The sequence below is a fragment of the Python bivittatus genome, unplaced genomic scaffold (genome assembly GCF_059951505.1).
Source record: "Python bivittatus isolate LINGU-HERP-01145 unplaced genomic scaffold, Pbiv_v1 ctg000160_np1212, whole genome shotgun sequence".
NCBI lineage: Eukaryota > Metazoa > Chordata > Lepidosauria > Squamata > Pythonidae > Python > Python bivittatus.
Genome location: NW_028277076.1, coordinates 3,639,253 through 3,655,401, shown reverse-complemented (window position 1 = coordinate 3,655,401; position 16,149 = coordinate 3,639,253). Strand labels below are relative to the sequence as shown.

The window sequence follows — 16,149 nt, the reverse complement described above, 5'->3', positions numbered from 1 at the left end:
GGAAAGGAAATGATGGACATTTGCAACTTAGTTTCCGGCTTTCGGAACAGCCGGATATGACTGTCCGGTAATGAAGTGATTTCACCGGGGGGGCTGGGACCAAACACATTTGCCAATTTTGTTTAGATTTTTAAGGACAAAGTGCCTCTGGGAAACAAATCAACAGCAGCACAACATTGGTTTTTTTTTTTTTTAAACCGTTTTGGAGATTGGTGATGCATCCTAGGAATATTAAGCTACACCAAAATAACTCCACAGTCAAACCAAAGTCAAACCATCTTATGCACGCTCATCCTTTAGGTCCTGACCTGACTTAGTTTAAAAGTGCCTCCATTGTTGTTTTGATAAGGTGTGAACTGGCTTGGGTGAAAGCACTGTGTTTGAATTGCAGCGAGGCTGTTGTCTGTCCTGGCCAATTCAAACCCAAGTGAGAGCAGCTCAGTGAGTCTCCCTGGCTTCTGCCACTTCCATTCAATCCCAAGAAAAATAAGCAGGAGAGAAATCTTCCTGGGGGACTTTTTGAGATAGGGAAGTGGGAGCACCCAGGGAATCTGCAGAGGATTAGAAACAGGTGGAAGAGGAAATCATATCTTCAGGGATCTGCATCTTCCCTGGCTTCTTTTAACTTATCCCATTAGTAGATCCCACAAGAAAACTCTTCTTATAGGATTGTTTGTTTATATTTATATTAGGAAATGGAGCAGCCAGAGAAGCTTCAGAGTTATGAAGAAATATCTGGCCATGTCTGAAATTGGGAAAAGCAGAAAACAAAGTATCTTGTACTCAAAACAACCATCAAAAGTAATTTCAGAATCTTAAATTGTCATGAGAATAGGGTAGAAAGGCTTAGTAGAATTTCACAATGCGGTAGACTATGATAGACTACAGTAGAAGATTCATGCGGAAGGAAAGAAAGCTTCTGGAAAATTGGAAGGTACAACTATTTGTGCAAGACCTGTGCATGAATTTATCCTTACTGATTCATCAGTTCCTGAAGGGTTTACAATTTCCAGCAAAGCTCTTTGAATAGCTAATTATGTCACTTCTTTTTTAAAAAAGGGGCCTTGATGCAGAAGTAAACTGTAAAATGTCATCTGACAGCTTGCAACTGAGTCTGACTAATGAAGGTCAAAGGTTCCCCATGAGATAATGAGAAAGTTAAATTGATTAATCTCTTCCTATCTGTTGTATTCCATCCTCTCTTTTCAGCACCCGAACATCGAGTTGGACTGTGAAATAATGACTAGTTTGGAATCACTTGGTGAGCATCCATGGCTGATGTGGGGTCTCCTTCGTCCTACTCCAAGGTGGTAATTTGTACACCACGCTGGCTTTCAGTTGACTCCCACTACTGTAGTCTATCCTTTTGATTCAATGGCTGTGTAGCTGCTTGCTTTCTGACCTTAACGGTTCCCGCCATCCAGCCCTTCTTTACAAAGTGGCTTTCTTTGGCATGAAAAACAAAGATTCCCATCTCATCAGCTTCAACTCTTACAATTCCCTGAACAATTCTGCAGCCTTGATCAGAGCAATCCAATCTGAAGCTGCTAGCCAGGAAAACATTGGACGCCGGTTTCAGAGTTGTCAACAAATTGTAAACGCTAATGTGACAGAAGGGAAAAATGATGAAATATTTATTTCTTCATTAGATTGATGAAACCTCTACCTTTATAGCCATGGGACACTTATTTAATAAGAGATAAAATACATTATAGTCTCTTTAGTTTTACCCCAGATTCTGCTCATGCTCTTGCTGTAATCCTCCCTAGCACCCCACTCAAAGGATGAGAATAGCCTCTGTACTCCAAACTTTCATACCCTAGTCCTAAATTGCATACTCTTGGTGTTGTAGTGTTACACACGCTGCTCCCAGGTTCAGCTTACGGTCACTCACTCACACTCTCACAGCCTGTTGAGGCACGTGGATCTTGTCAGCCCCCTTGCTTTCTACCTGGGTTTTCCAAATAGGTGCGGCTGGAGCAGACAAGACACGCAGCCCTGGTCAACAGCCGGGAAATAATTAGGGAGGCACACAAATCACTTCCAACTGAACACTGAGGCACAAGAGGTTCTTTGGAATACACGGAGACCCAGTGAATTTAAAGTAACAGCAAAACTTTACTGGTTGCAAGATACATTTGCTCTTTCACATACACACACACACACACACACATGCTCATCCACACTTAGGCACGTCCTTCCCAACTAGGCTGCCAGGCACTAGCTAGAGGGATGGAAGTCACCACCACGTCTGGATCCAAAGATGACTCAGATGACTCAGAGCCGGCAGGCTTTGGGACTCCTTTTATCCCCAAAAGTCCTTGCTTGGTTGATTTACAAGTTGATGGGATTGGGTTGAGGGTTTCCATGTGCTCAGGCCCAACTTCTTTTGTCTGGTTCAGGTCCTTTGTTTCCTTAATGACTTGCTTCCTCCTTATCTACCTCCCCAAGGGATCTCATAGACAAGTTTCCTGTCCTCTCTGCTTACCTGCCTGCTTCATCTCTGCAGCTTCAGCCTAGTCTCACAGTAGTCCCAGCACTCCTGGGAAAAGATGGCTTAAGTTATCCTTCATTCTGCAACTTCTTAATGCTTTCCTCCATAGGTTGTATTTCATATTCCCAAGGGTGCTAGTAATTCAGATGATTCATGAGTCTTCTTCTTGTATATAGCCTACTTTCCCCTCCTTCCTGCCCAGCGTCTTGTGGTTTAAATCAGCTCACCCTTAGTTTTCATAATGGTTAACTGTATCCATTACAGTTTCACCCAGTTTCATTGTTCTTCCCCAGATAGGTCTATAAGATTTCAGCAAGGGTAGAGAGCCAGTTTGGTGTAGGGGTTAAGGCATCAAGCTAGAAACCAGGAGACTGGGAGTTCTAGTCCTGCCTTAGGCACAAAGCCAGCTGGGTGGCCTTGGGCCAGTCACTTTCTCTCAGCCCTAGGAAGGAGTCAAGGGCAAACCCCTTCTGAAAAACCTTGCCAAGCAAACTGCAGGGATTTCTGAGCAGTTTCTGAGAATCGGACACAACTGAACGAATGAAAAAAAGAAAAGAAAAAGAGTTTGTTTCAGCCTATGAGTTGAAGTCTGGGAAACCTGTGCCATACCATTGCCTACAAGGAAGGCTACAGTTTTTAGAGAGCTCCAAGAAGCCAAAGAAGACTTGGTGGAGGCTGAGCGTGCTGCTTGCCTCCTTTCTTTGTCCACTAAAGTGGGGCTTGACTGCCACCTCCTGTTAAAAAGAAGTGTTGACAAGGCAGAGAGAAAGACAAAGAAAACTCTGATTGTTGGAAATAGCCCAACTTCTTCCAGTAAGTTAAAAAAAACAACAGCTGCTTTTTCTTCTCTTTCTTTCTCCCACCCCACCCCCTTTTCTTTGTCCTGTTTAATCAGGCAGGCGAATTAAAGAAAGAAAGAAAGAAAAATCACAGAAGTAGAAGAAGCCACTCCCCAGCTGTTGCTCTATGTGTGTGCACAGGTGTGTGTGTTTAAAGGGAAGTGTAAAAACTCTCTTGGGAATAAATGGCCCATTTCATGGACAGCCACACAGCCAGAGAACCAGGAAGAATCGCTTTTGTATATATACAGTCATAGGCGATCCGTGCTGGAGATCAGTACAGTGAGTTGCTCAAAAGGGTTGGAAGGCAGGGCATGTCCAGCAAGGTTTTGGTTGATTTCCAGCAAAAGATCTGAAGCTGCTTCATCAGGTGAAGACCATAGACAATCACTCCAAGCAATGTGTGTACCTTGATCAGCAACATCTTAAGTTCTCCTGCTAGGAATTCAAACTGGAAAAATCTCTAGACAGGAGCTGTATGTATTCTACTACTGAATGATTTCTTTGCAGACCTCTCAAATAGATCTAGAAGATGACCCCAAATCTGAACTGGATAATTGATCCATCGATACTTCAGATGAATCTCCCAGTCATACAGGCTTTCTGACCCTTTTCTCCATGAGGATGAGTAACTGATCTGAACTGCTCAACTTGATTTGGTGATTTCATTCAGACATCTGAATCAACTCAATTGGCTTGAATAAATCAGATGGATTTAGATTGGATCAACTTGACATTCTAAGTGAAATCAGCGATTTTGAATCAAACCTGATCTGCATCCATTTGACATACACACACACAAACATACAATTGCACTCACATTCAGGCACAATGGCTTTGCACACAAGGAGTACAGCACTGGGGGAAAAAACAAGAAATTTCTGTAAAAGTAAACTTGTGCTTTTATTTATTTATTAAAAAAAAAATTACAATCAGACACCGTCCTGCTGTGTTTCAGAAAGCATGGGCTTCTATTTAAAAAAAAATGACACAAATTTAGCTTATTATTATAATCTTCCTTTTTCATTTATATTAATAATATTAATTTTTAGGCTGAACTGTTTACTTCCACACCCACTTTCCTTCATGATACTGAGAAATGGATGGATGGATGGATAGATAGATATAGGTTGACGAGAGATTCCAGAGGGTGAGCAAATGGTTTGCAATGGACATGCAAATGATTTTTTTGTCTGTTTGTGTCAAAACATATGTGGCTGGTTTGCTAAACAAGGAAAAAGAAAAGAAAAAAAAGGAAGTCCTTCCATTTCCCCAGCCTCAGCTTCAGTTCCTCTGAGCCACCAACAAAAGATTCAAGTCAACAAAAGCCCATTGGGAAAAAAAAGGCCTGTATAGAAATATATCCCCCCTTCCCCCCCTCCCGAGATTGTCTTCTTTGGTGCAAAGAAAGCCAGCTATGGACAAGAAAAAATGCTCCACTGAGCATGCTACGTTTTGAATAAGGCTTCCCCACCCCTACCACCCACCCCACCCCACAAAAAATAGAAACTGGTCAAAGGAGCCTACATAAGCTCAAACAACACTGATGCTTTGGTACACATTCCCAGCTTCATCGCCAATCTCCCTTCTCAATTTTCTGAGGGAGAAATGCTATCTTTCCACCCTTTTTGTTCTGTTTTCTCTGCCAGTTCCAGAGGAGATCCTTTATGCCCTCTTCCGCCTTCCTTCAAAATTCCTAAAACTGTAGGGCCTGATCTTCATCTCTGCAAACTGAATGGAGTGTTCATGTCCTTTCCAGTGGAACCAGTTGACTCCCTGCAAAATACAAATGATGAAGTGAGGGGAAGTGATGGTAGGACAGACTAGGAGCTGTCAGGAGTTTCTCATGGGAAGAAGTTCATCTCATTATCTTCACAACAATGTTTAGTCTAGAGAAACCGTGTGATTTGTGTGTTAGCACGTATACTGCTATTTACTGCCACCTATTGGCGTGTGTATGCTAGTTACTCAAGGAGTGGCAATATAACGGGAGGACTATATGCCCAGCCTCTCAGTAGAATTTTAGCCACCATGTAGTTAGTTTTATGGGTTATGTAGTTGTAACTAATAACCAGGTAGTGTACCTCTTCCCTGAGAGTTTTTGGCTAGAGACTTTGTTAAGCTTGTATAGGAGATAAGTCTTGGATGCTAAAATACACGAGAAGAAGTGTTTTTTCCTATATTTTGTATGAAACTTGTATTTTATGGAGTTTTGCATTTTTATCAATAAGCACCAGATAGTATATATTTTCTGGCTGGATTTCTTTGGAGAACAAGATATGGACATTGCATTCTGTAAATCTCTCATGCTGATGTGTATTTTTTCCTGGGCAAGATTTCCTGGGAGTATTGCTGCACTCTGTACAACAGGAGCATGGTGGGAAACCAGCGTCCAGCATATTTATATACATTTTGACACTCATTTCCCCAAGCTTGTATACAATGCTCATTAATATATTCCCTTTCAGGAAGCAGCTTCCTTAAATGTCTTTGTTTCTTGGTACATATTTTTGGAGCAGAGAATTACAGTACACAGAAGGGTGGCAAAAAGCAAAGAATATTTGCACCCTAACTCATTCATTGATTCATGAAGTATGAATTTGTCTCCAGTAGGGGGGCTCCCTTTATTTTATCACCCCCAAAACAATGCTTCCCCACTCTACCACATGGACAGATATGTTAATATTGAGTTTGGCAACCACTTTAAGAACTTGTTCCAGGACAACTATGTAAAAAATGGCTGAATTACATAATAAAAGTAATGGATGTAATCAGGTTTACCTGGCTATGGCTGTTGTCCCCATACCGACCCATAAGGTTGACTCGATGACAGTTTTTGTACCAGAATGCCCCTTTGTATGATAAGGCACAGTTTGTGATGGCTGAGTCATTGTCCTTGTCAAAGGTTGAGAAGGCTCGTCCATTGTGGTAAGTCATGGAATCACCTATGTGATGGAAAGAGGAGATGGGAGAAGTCCTTCAATCATTCTTGACACACTTGAGTCTTTGCTGGTGGGAGAGGAAGAAAGACCATTCCCCAAAGGATAACCCTTAAGGCGACGAAGCTTAAATCCAAAGGAAATGAACCGTCCCTTTCAATTGGTTTGCCAAATTAATCTGAGAGGTCTCAGATCAAATGGGGCACTTTGAATTGATTCAGAGAACCAGTGGACGTTTCTCCAAACTTCCATTGAATGGATTTGATCATTGGAATTTACTGTTTAAATGAAACTGATGGGACAATTTGAATCAAATTGATTGTGAATTGAATTGCAAATTAGAAATGTTCATTATTTACACTTGCTACTCTCTCATTATTAATTGTTCATAAAATTCATTATTGATCATCCATAGTGCAATTCTTAATAATTAGCCGACGTTTGAGAAAAGGCAGGGTATAAATGACAAGAGTCATACAATTAGGGTGATTATTTTCAGAACAAGAGAGAGAAGTACGTAGCTGCTAATCCTTCTTTTCACAAAATTAACAAACTGATCTACCTGCAGTGCCACTGTAACCATCTACTTTCATCCGATAGCGCGTCCTGGCATCGCCCACAGTAAACTTATCGTAGAGCGCATAAGCAGTCTCTCCGTGATCACGCAGGTCCACCCTCAACTCATACTGGCCTTGGGAGGTGATTTTGTGAAGCTTCTCCAGCCCTGCAAAGACAAAGAGCAATCCAATAAATGGGTGGATTGTCTGCTAGTCATCTTTACGTCTCTTGTCTTCAGCCATAATGCTGAAAGGGTTTTAGGAAAACACGTTCAATTCAAACATTCAAATATCAGACAGTTTTTAAAAAAAATGCAAAATCTACATCCGAATGGACTGACTTTCCCTACTTCCACCGATGAAATGCATGAAAAACCATGGAATAATTTTTGTGTTTAAGTGCATAACATTTAACAAACGTTGCATCTCTGTCCATTGATCTTCATCGAAGCTGGTTCAGACAGACCAACGGAACTTTTTCGCAGTTTATAAGGGGCCCGCCAATGTTTTCAACTTTATGTGTTATGGATTCTAGTCTGCACAGCCATAGGTCAGAGATCAGTGAAACAGCCCCACCCTCAACTGAAAAGGCTGGCAATGTGACTTTGGAAACATATCTGGATAACATCATTAACCTAGCACAAAGTAAGGCTTGGGAAAGTGACACCATGGTGGAAAATCATACTGGATGTTACCCTTCTAGTGAAGTGCTCAGCAGTCTGAAGTGCTGTACATTCATTTAGAGGAACCAATGAATCTTGGTTAACTAAATAAACTTTGTAACCACCTACCTAGCCAGAATTCATTGTTGGGATCTCCAAAACCATTCTCATAAGTTCTCCAATTCTGGTAGAAGTCTACTTTGCCATTCTGCCTTCTCAAAAACACCTGGGGAAATGCCAATGAAAGCATGGTCATTTTAGAGGATTGTCATTTCTGAACAGGACACTGGCAAGCACAAGTTACTTATCCTTCCTTAACATGATTTGCCCTCTAAAGCCTTGTGGGTGATTGGGAAAGACACCCAAGACACTTTCCTTTAACTGGAGATACTGTGGATCAGAAGAAGACCTCCCCCATGCTAAATCTCCTTTCAACCCTATAGAAAGCTTACTTGGAACTGGTCATGAAAAGAACCCATTATGAATGGAGTTAACTCATCACTTCATATGGTCTCTCTAGGGATAGAAAGCTTTATATTGTGGGACTATAAAACCCATCATCACTGAGTATTGACCACAATGATCGGAGATGATAGGAGTTGGAGTCTGACCACATCTGGAAAAAAGGTTCTGCATCCCCCATCCTCTTCCATGCTGAATGGGGGCAGCTCCCTGGTCATGCAGAAAGGAATAATTTCCAGCATTTCTAATTCACGATGCCGAAAAGTGAACAAAGACCTTTTTGCATGGAAAACAGGTGCCAGGCACTGACAGGTTCACTGGCCAGGTTGCTAAGGGGACTGTTCCAAACTGCTGGCAAGTAGAGCGCTGAGAGTGCTCTTACAAATTAGGTACATAGTTTCACTAGGTAGTGAGGCTAAGCCTTGTTTGCATGGGAAACAGGGGCAAAGCACCCCGAAATTTATTGGTCAGCTTTCCAGAGTCAACCCTCCCAGCCCAGTGGTGAGCAGAAAACCCAGTCCTACATAAACACTCTACTATGCAGGTTTCATACACCGCATTTAGAGCAACTAAAGAATAGCAGGAGTTCCTCTGAAGCATGGGAGAAGCTTCTGGCATTTCTTAGGCTCTCCACGCACAGGAACGTTAAGAAGGGAAGAAAAGGCAAAAAGAGAAATATGTACAATCCATCCGCCTCCATCAGAAGTCATGTCGCAATACACTTCAGCGGGCTGAGACTGATTGCCGTTGAAATAAATTGAATAGAGTCCAGAAGCAGTTTCTCCATTCAGCAGGGCTTGGGAGCAGTCTTTGGGGTAAGGGTAGAGAAGTCCAGCTGCAAAGAAGGGAAGGAAGGTCAGGACATGTTGCAAAGATGCAAATCTGCACCGTCATCATCATCACCATCACCACCATTATCATCACCATGATCTCCTTTTCCTCCTGAATGCGGCTCTGCTCCCTTCACACTTTTTTTTTTGGGGGGGGGGGATTAATACTGTTAGGGTGTGAGGGTTTTTAATTTTTTTTTTTTTAGAAAGCTAGACATGGGGGCTGCAGTCCAATGTGTGGGTGTGGAATGGTATTCTGTCTCTCCCAACTATTCTGGTTTCTTTGACTCTTCTCCAAGCACCCTCTGGCCTTTTGCAAGATTGTGTTATGCTTCGTTGTCTTTTTGCAAACAACGCTCTATCGTTCCAGGTCTGTCCCAATGGGGAAATGAGAGGAATTGCATTGCATAATGTCTGTCTCTATCTCCTACGGCCACAAAATCATGGTCCCTATAACCCCCACCCCCCCACATCCCTCTTCTTCATATCCTGTCAGTGCTTTGTGAAAAAGCAATTTCATTTCATTTCATCATTTTTTATCTCTTTTCTTCCTTTTCGGTTTTCAATTTACACCGCAAAAGGATATGGTCAAACAGAGTTGACCTCTACTGGAAGCTCTGCACGTTCCCCATGCAGCCACCCCTGTAACTACATTGAGGGGAATATGGATAAGCGCTTCTTTGGAAATACGTCTCCCTTACTTGTGGTGAACATGGTTTGGATAAAGTTGCTCTTTAGCGTTTGGTGCAATGCCTGCAGCTTTGCCTTGTATTGAGTGGATGAGCTCAGGTCCACCAGGCTGTAAGAGGTGGACTCAGGCCCCAGGACCACTTCCTGCAAGAGAATTGAAAATAGAAGGCCATGAAAGACTGCAGTTGGACACCCTTGCTAAATAATTCATACTACTTTAAGAAAACAGTTTCAAACACTGATGAAATCAGGGTTGTAATTTTCTCCCAGCTTTGCTTCACGCCCAGTTTTGGAACTGGAACAGTGCTGGTTCAAAAATTTCACATGCAGATACCGTGTCTAAAATGCCTCTGGTGTGCCTGATATAGTCACTTAGAAGCATGGCATGTTTGAAGCTAATCAAATACATAGATGCACCCCTACGAAGATGACTGCGTTGAATCAACAGATGGACTGTTTTCCAGCAGACTGTAACCTCTTACAAGTCCTTCCAAAATAAAGATGCCCTTGAGCTGAGTTCAACTTCCATTGATTGCATCTATGCAGCTTTTCGTGGCAGTGTTATGGAAGTGTCATTGGCTTCTTGCAGCCTGTTTTTATTCTACTTCCCAGTCTAGCCACTGGGAAGAGGAAGAGTAAGGAAAAGGTCCTTTAAATGCTGGAGATAGATCAGGAATCCTTCCGCATGTAAACAGAGGACCAATTCTGGGTCTAAACCCTTACCTTGACTTTGCCATCAGCGGATTCATAGATCAGGAGGTAGCCTGTGACAGAGGCCTGGGGTGGCTTCCACGTGAGCAGGGCTGTTTCAAACTGGACATCAGAAGCAGTCAGGGCTTTTGGAGCATCAAGACCTAATATGGTGAGATGGAATACAGGAGTCAGATCGATGGAATGCCATCAGTACTAATCTAGCTGGAAATGTTTCATCAAGATTTGGTGAAATAGAGATGCTGTGGCAAGTGTTACTTCCTTGCAGTTTTGCTAACGTGCTAGGGTCTTGCTACTTTGAAAGCCCTCCAAATTGATGAGAGGTTCTAAAGTAGAAGACAATGCCTGACCCCATACTGCAATCTTCTTGTAATACTTTCTTCCTAATGAAACGGTGAGTTTTGCAGACTGTCTAGGAAGTTTCCATCAGAAGACCTGGAGCTTTTTGGCTTCCTGAAAGTGTCTGCATTCCATTTATATCTTTCTTTACTTGTCTGGGAGCTTCCTGAATAGGAAGCTAATGTGGGACATGGAAAACTGGATTAGATATCATAACTTGATCCAACCACAGGGATCTCTGGAAGTTAGTAAGTGGGACAAAGACCAGTCAGGTTACCTGTAGTGAATTTGGTAGAAAGGGTCCTGCTTTTCTGTAGGCCTTTGATGGCTTGGATCCCGAGGGTATATTCAGTCGCTGGTCGAAGGCCAAGGAGATTGTACTCCACTGTGTTGCCGGACACCCTCTGCATCACTTCTGTCTCTAAATGACCAAGAAGGATAAATCTGTGATAACTGAGCGAAGCGTGAATTGTTCCTCCTGCTTTGCTTATTCTAAGAGGCAAGCATTTTGGTGTGGTTGTGGATGCTGACAAAGTCCATATATGTATGCATATTTATATTAACTTATATATGCATATTTATATTCACTTACTTTTTCAGCTTTATATCATTGTTTTCTGGCATTATGGCTATAATAAAGTTACCTGATTTGATCTGATCCTCAGTTTTCACTGGATACCCCATTCCCAGGACTGCTTCACAGAGTCGCTGGGCAACTGGGAATAGCCATAGCCTTGCTCCAGAGGAACCAGAACTTACCTCCCTCTGCAATGTAGGAAATCAGGTATTCATCCACTGCAGCGAGGGCTGGTTGCCAAACAGCTAAGGCTTTGGAATCTGTGATGTTCACTACCCTCAGCCCAGATGGACTATCCAATTCTAGAAAGAGAGACCGAGCAATATTATTACAATAAATAACAGCTTCCGGGTTGAGCACATGGCTGCCAGTTCTGACCCCAATGCACATATTCTTTGGTGGGTTGGACAAATATCGTCAATAAATAAAGTCCTAGAGATATGCAGAACTCTGGGGCCAATATGGCCGATATGAATGATTGATTAAGTGTCATCAAGTCATTTTCAACTCCTAGCGGCCAAGTAGGTAGATTTTCTCCATGACAGTCTATCCCTAACCAGTTCTTTCAAGTCTCCCAGTGGTGCACTCATTGCCACTGTGAGATGACCAATACATATGACCTGCTGTTAAATAAGATTCTCTATATTGTACCTATATTGTTGCTTTGATTTAGAGGAAGGGCAACTTAATCCTGTCTACCATTTTCTAATCTAAATCTCCCACTGCCATTCTTTGTTTTTGGCCTCAAGTTTGGGGTGGAGGGGAAAGAAACATAGGAGCCCAGTACAAGAGCAGGAGTTTGGAAGACAGCATGAGGCAGAGCGTAGGCTAAATAAATCATCCAGTTCTACTTTTGTTGATTAAATTGGCAAGCCTTCCCACTACAAGTGCATTAAAGTTGCCATCTTCTGAAGGCTTACTGGAGACAAGGTGGGGTGAATGTTGAATTTCAGATTTATTCCTTTTTTCCCTTGCCCAAATTAGGGCACGTTTGACCCATTTTAACACCAGTTTGTAGAAGTTTTTAATAGGCACATTTATCTTGGACGTATGGATTTTCTGTCCGTGTGTTTTTGCAAGCATTTTCCACTAAATACAATTTTTTTCCCTCAAATATTTTCCCTAATATATGCATTCTGGGACACGCATTTTTCTTAATATATCCGTTTTTAATTTGAGAGCGGCTTTGTAAAACCCTGGCAATTATAAATCTGGATATAGGCATAGAACCGTACTTGCTTTGAAAACATCTGGGAATCAATCCTGCCTTTCAGATGCATGAAGCTTTCTGAAAATCATTTATAAGAAGATAGACAAATTAACAGAGAATTCTTCTGAGGCATACTCCAAGTCTAATCTTCACTTTCTTTGTCCAGAATAAGCTGAAATGATTAGTTGATCAACTATGTTGCATGCGGCTGATTCATTTGATTGCCATCCAATTGACAGTGGCCAAATTTCCACTAAAGAAGATAGAGAGACCCACCTAAACCCTCCAATTTCTCTTGGCTGCCCCCGAATGTGTGAAGTTTAAGAGGAGGAAGTGTGTGGGCATGCAGCCCAAGTCAAAAATACAGGAATAAAGAGTTCCACTGGAATAGGAGGCCACAATGGACGGGTGGCTTTAAAAAACATGTTGAAACAAAGCAGCATGGATTATATTCCATCGTAAAGAGAGGCCTCTGGCTTAAAGAGTTCAGCCTGAATGCATCAATCTGTCTTTGTTGACAGCTCCCCTGTTTGTCTTTCCAAGCCCAAGCCATTTCTTGGAGAAAACAAAACAGAGATTGGAGATGGCGTGGGAAGGGTTGCACAGAAGGCATAAAACCAGTGGCGATTTTTCATCATCTCTCAGCCTCCTTGGTGCTTAATCAAAGGAGCTGTCATACTTTGCATTAAAACTGGCGAAATTGTGTCTGGTTCAGGCGGAATCGGTTTGGCAATGAATTGAATTATTACCTCATTGCCAAGGGACCAGCTTAACTCATTACTTAAACCATTCCACATCTGCTTGGCTGTCCACTCTCAGAAAGTAACCCTTGTGCAAATGGATAGACATGTAAGAAGTTCAACTCTTTTCATTTCAACCCATTTGCACAGGGGTTACTTTCTGAGAGTGGACAGTCAAGCAGATGAACCCCATGAGTGCTGTGTTTTTCTGCTTGTCTTCAACCCAATACCAGATCAGTTACAAATCTAGCAATTGTGTTCACACAACACCCTAAGCTTGGTTTTAAACTTGGTTAGAGCTTTGTTTTGTTCTGTCGCTTACGTGTTGTCTGCACCCAACCCTTTGATTAGATCACGATTCAATGCATAGTGTAAACCCATTGATTGATTGGTTATGTGCCATCCAGTTGCTGTCGACTCTTAGCAACCACATAGGTAGATTTTCTCGATAAGTACAAACCCATACGTTCAGTTAATTCAATAATCAGGCTAATTGTGTCATTCTTCAAAGTATAGGCAACTCTGATCCAGCTGAGATTTAAATCTTATCTAGAGGTGAATTCAAAGACATTTCATGCTGATCTTATCTTGGACTTTTTTTTTGTTTTTTCTGGACCTCTTTTGCTTTGTAAAAATTCCCTACCTCTTGGTAGATAAACCACAGTAATTTCCTCCCTGTACATACCTGTAATCAGAGATCCGGAGATGGGATCACTTTCTTCAAACCCTTTGACAGCAACAACAGTGACAATATATTGGATCCCAGGGACCAGCTCTACTAGCTTGATTCTATTTTTGCTTCCATCAACTGTCACAGATTTAGGGCCATCTGGAACGGAAGATGAACAGAACTGTCAGTCTGGGCTTTCACAGAGATTTTTGCCTTAAATTTCTCATTCTTTCAGTTGTGTGTAAGCTTCCTTCTTAAAAAACAAAACAGAACAGAACCAACCACCACCGTCATTCAAAAATGCTGGAATGCATTTTTCTCAATTCACACAGGTGGCAAATACGTCCCCCCCAAGATCTGTTTGCCAAGACATTTTTCCAGTATGTTGTGCCTTTGACAATCATACACACTTTCTTGTACACAGCATTCCTTAAGGTTTTAACTTTTTACAAGCCGCTTCCTTTAATGTAATGCATTCTGTATTTGGTTTAACCAACGTATGCTTCAAACTAGGATCTATGATCAGCCAATGTAGGGAGCCAACCCTGTTTCTCACCTCCAGTTTCTGGAGCGTAGGAAATTCGGAAGCTGTTGACCCGGGTCAGTGGAGCCTTCCAACTCACCACCGCTGAATTTTCAGTTATTTCTGAGAAAGCAATTTCCTTTGGTGATCCCACGGCTGTTTACAGAGAGTGACAGGAATAGAAACAAAGAGAAGAAGTTAATGCACACTTTCAGCAACTTGGTGGGCTGGGGAAAACTCACAGATAATGTCTTGGGAGACGGAGCTACAGTGAAGATTTGAGCCAGTGTTATGACTAGAATGGAAAGTTTCATAAAAAAAAAAGGCCTTTGTTGCTGCTTGCAAACAATTCTCTTGACTGCCAAGCTTTTAATTTTGATATTAAACCTTTTGGCAGGGAAAATAGCAAAATAAACGCTGCATAAATGAAAAATCTCTATTTCGGACAATGAATAATCTCTGTTTTGGACATTATGTCACCCCCCTCCCCCCAAGTACATAGGGAGCTTAATCATCATGACTGTACATTTTAGGAATTCAGAAATTTTAAAAATATGGTGCTTGGATATTTTTAGATATCTTCTACCCTTCATCATTTTTTTCCATTCATGTTGCTTCTTATCAGACTATAAATCAGAGAGCAGGAGTAGCCTGTATTTGTCGTTCTGTAAGCTATTCTACTATCTTTTCAGGTTAAAGAACAGGGATTCATGGCTTCAAGTAACTGAATGCATAAATACACACACACACACACTTTGTTAAAATGTGATAGAGTTGAATCTCTCTACTTTGTGAATGGGGTGGTCTCCTTTTTCTTTAAAAGTGCATGACTATTTAATTTATTTTAGTTCTGGATAAAAATCACATGCAGATCAAAGGTAGTCAAGCTTACACCTTTTAAAGCAAGGTTTAAACAGTTTGCAAAGGGAAATATGCAAGGAACAGCAACAACAAAAAAGTTCCCAGAAAGTCCCAGAAATCTGACATTCCAGAGTTTATACTCAGCCTTTTCTTAGAAGAGTGTCCAGTGTAAGCAACCATTTCTTTTTCTTTTTAAAAATCTGTTTGTGAAATAACTGCTGACCCAGAGAATGCCCATTAGCAAATGAGACCCAAACATCAGAAACCACATTAAAAGTCAGTGAGTGTGCCATATAAAGCGTGATTAAAAGTTTGGGCAGAGGTGGAACTGTCTTAACGTGTCTGCTTCTAAATGCAAATTGTGATTTTCTTTCAACATCCCCAAAGATGAAAGTTATTGAAGGGGTTTGACAGACAGAGAGACAGAGAGGAAGATCAAGATGTAAAATCCTTGATTTGGAGATATTTGCCTTCAAATGTTAATGTCTTGATTACTCAAAAATTCATCAGGAAGAATAAGTCTGAAAAACCTACATCCAAACGAACAAGTTCCAAACTTGTTCTTCAGAACTGCCTTCTCTTAATTATCTGCTGAAATCAAGCTGTCAAGGATAACATTTTTGAAGATGAACTTCAAAAGATGATGCTATTATTGGTCTGTCTGCTGTGATGCACCTCTGCAAACTTCACATCTGGTATATCCATATCTGTAATAGCAAAGAAATGTCTCTGCGGGGAGGGAGTTATTTGGTAGCTCAGCTTTTTCTTCCTTCTTGCCATCTTTCCATGCTTTTATGAGAATAAAAGTTTATCTTTGGTAAGTTTTGTACACAATAAAATCCAGTCCCATCTTCCTACTTCGACTTCACAAAGCATTTTTTACTATCAAAGAAGTGGGGCGGGGGGAAGTCTTAGGCAGCCAGAAGGCACTAAATTAAAAAGCTAATTATGTTTCTCTCTCCTGGGAGTTATGTGTTTCCTTATCTGATCTATTTGTCAAGAATATTGATGGGCTTTGTTCTATTATCAATTCAATCTTAGACTG

At 41.4% G+C, this 16,149-nt stretch overlaps 1 protein-coding gene across 5 annotated transcripts in view; it reads right to left on the bottom strand.

Annotated features, from left to right (window-relative positions):
* Positions 1 to 4,250: 4,250 nt before the first annotated feature.
* Positions 4,251 to 16,149, bottom strand: part of TNC (tenascin C) — a 55,115-nt gene continuing 43,216 nt past the window's right edge. For all 5 annotated transcript variants that reach the window (XM_088146949.1, XM_088146952.1, XM_088146948.1 and 2 more), the window contains 11 exons: positions 14,277 to 14,399; positions 13,736 to 13,879; positions 11,283 to 11,402; positions 10,801 to 10,944; positions 10,197 to 10,327; positions 9,485 to 9,617; positions 8,637 to 8,788; positions 7,621 to 7,717; positions 6,835 to 6,996; positions 6,115 to 6,278; positions 4,251 to 5,109 (listed from right to left, as the gene is read on the bottom strand). In XM_088146949.1, coding sequence (XP_088003075.1) covers positions 4,999 to 5,109; positions 6,115 to 6,278; positions 6,835 to 6,996; positions 7,621 to 7,717; positions 8,637 to 8,788; positions 9,485 to 9,617; positions 10,197 to 10,327; positions 10,801 to 10,944; positions 11,283 to 11,402; positions 13,736 to 13,879; positions 14,277 to 14,399 — 1,481 coding nt within the window. In that variant the 3' untranslated portion in view covers positions 4,251 to 4,998. The remainder of the gene's footprint in view (positions 5,110 to 6,114; positions 6,279 to 6,834; positions 6,997 to 7,620; positions 7,718 to 8,636; positions 8,789 to 9,484; positions 9,618 to 10,196; positions 10,328 to 10,800; positions 10,945 to 11,282; positions 11,403 to 13,735; positions 13,880 to 14,276; positions 14,400 to 16,149) is intronic.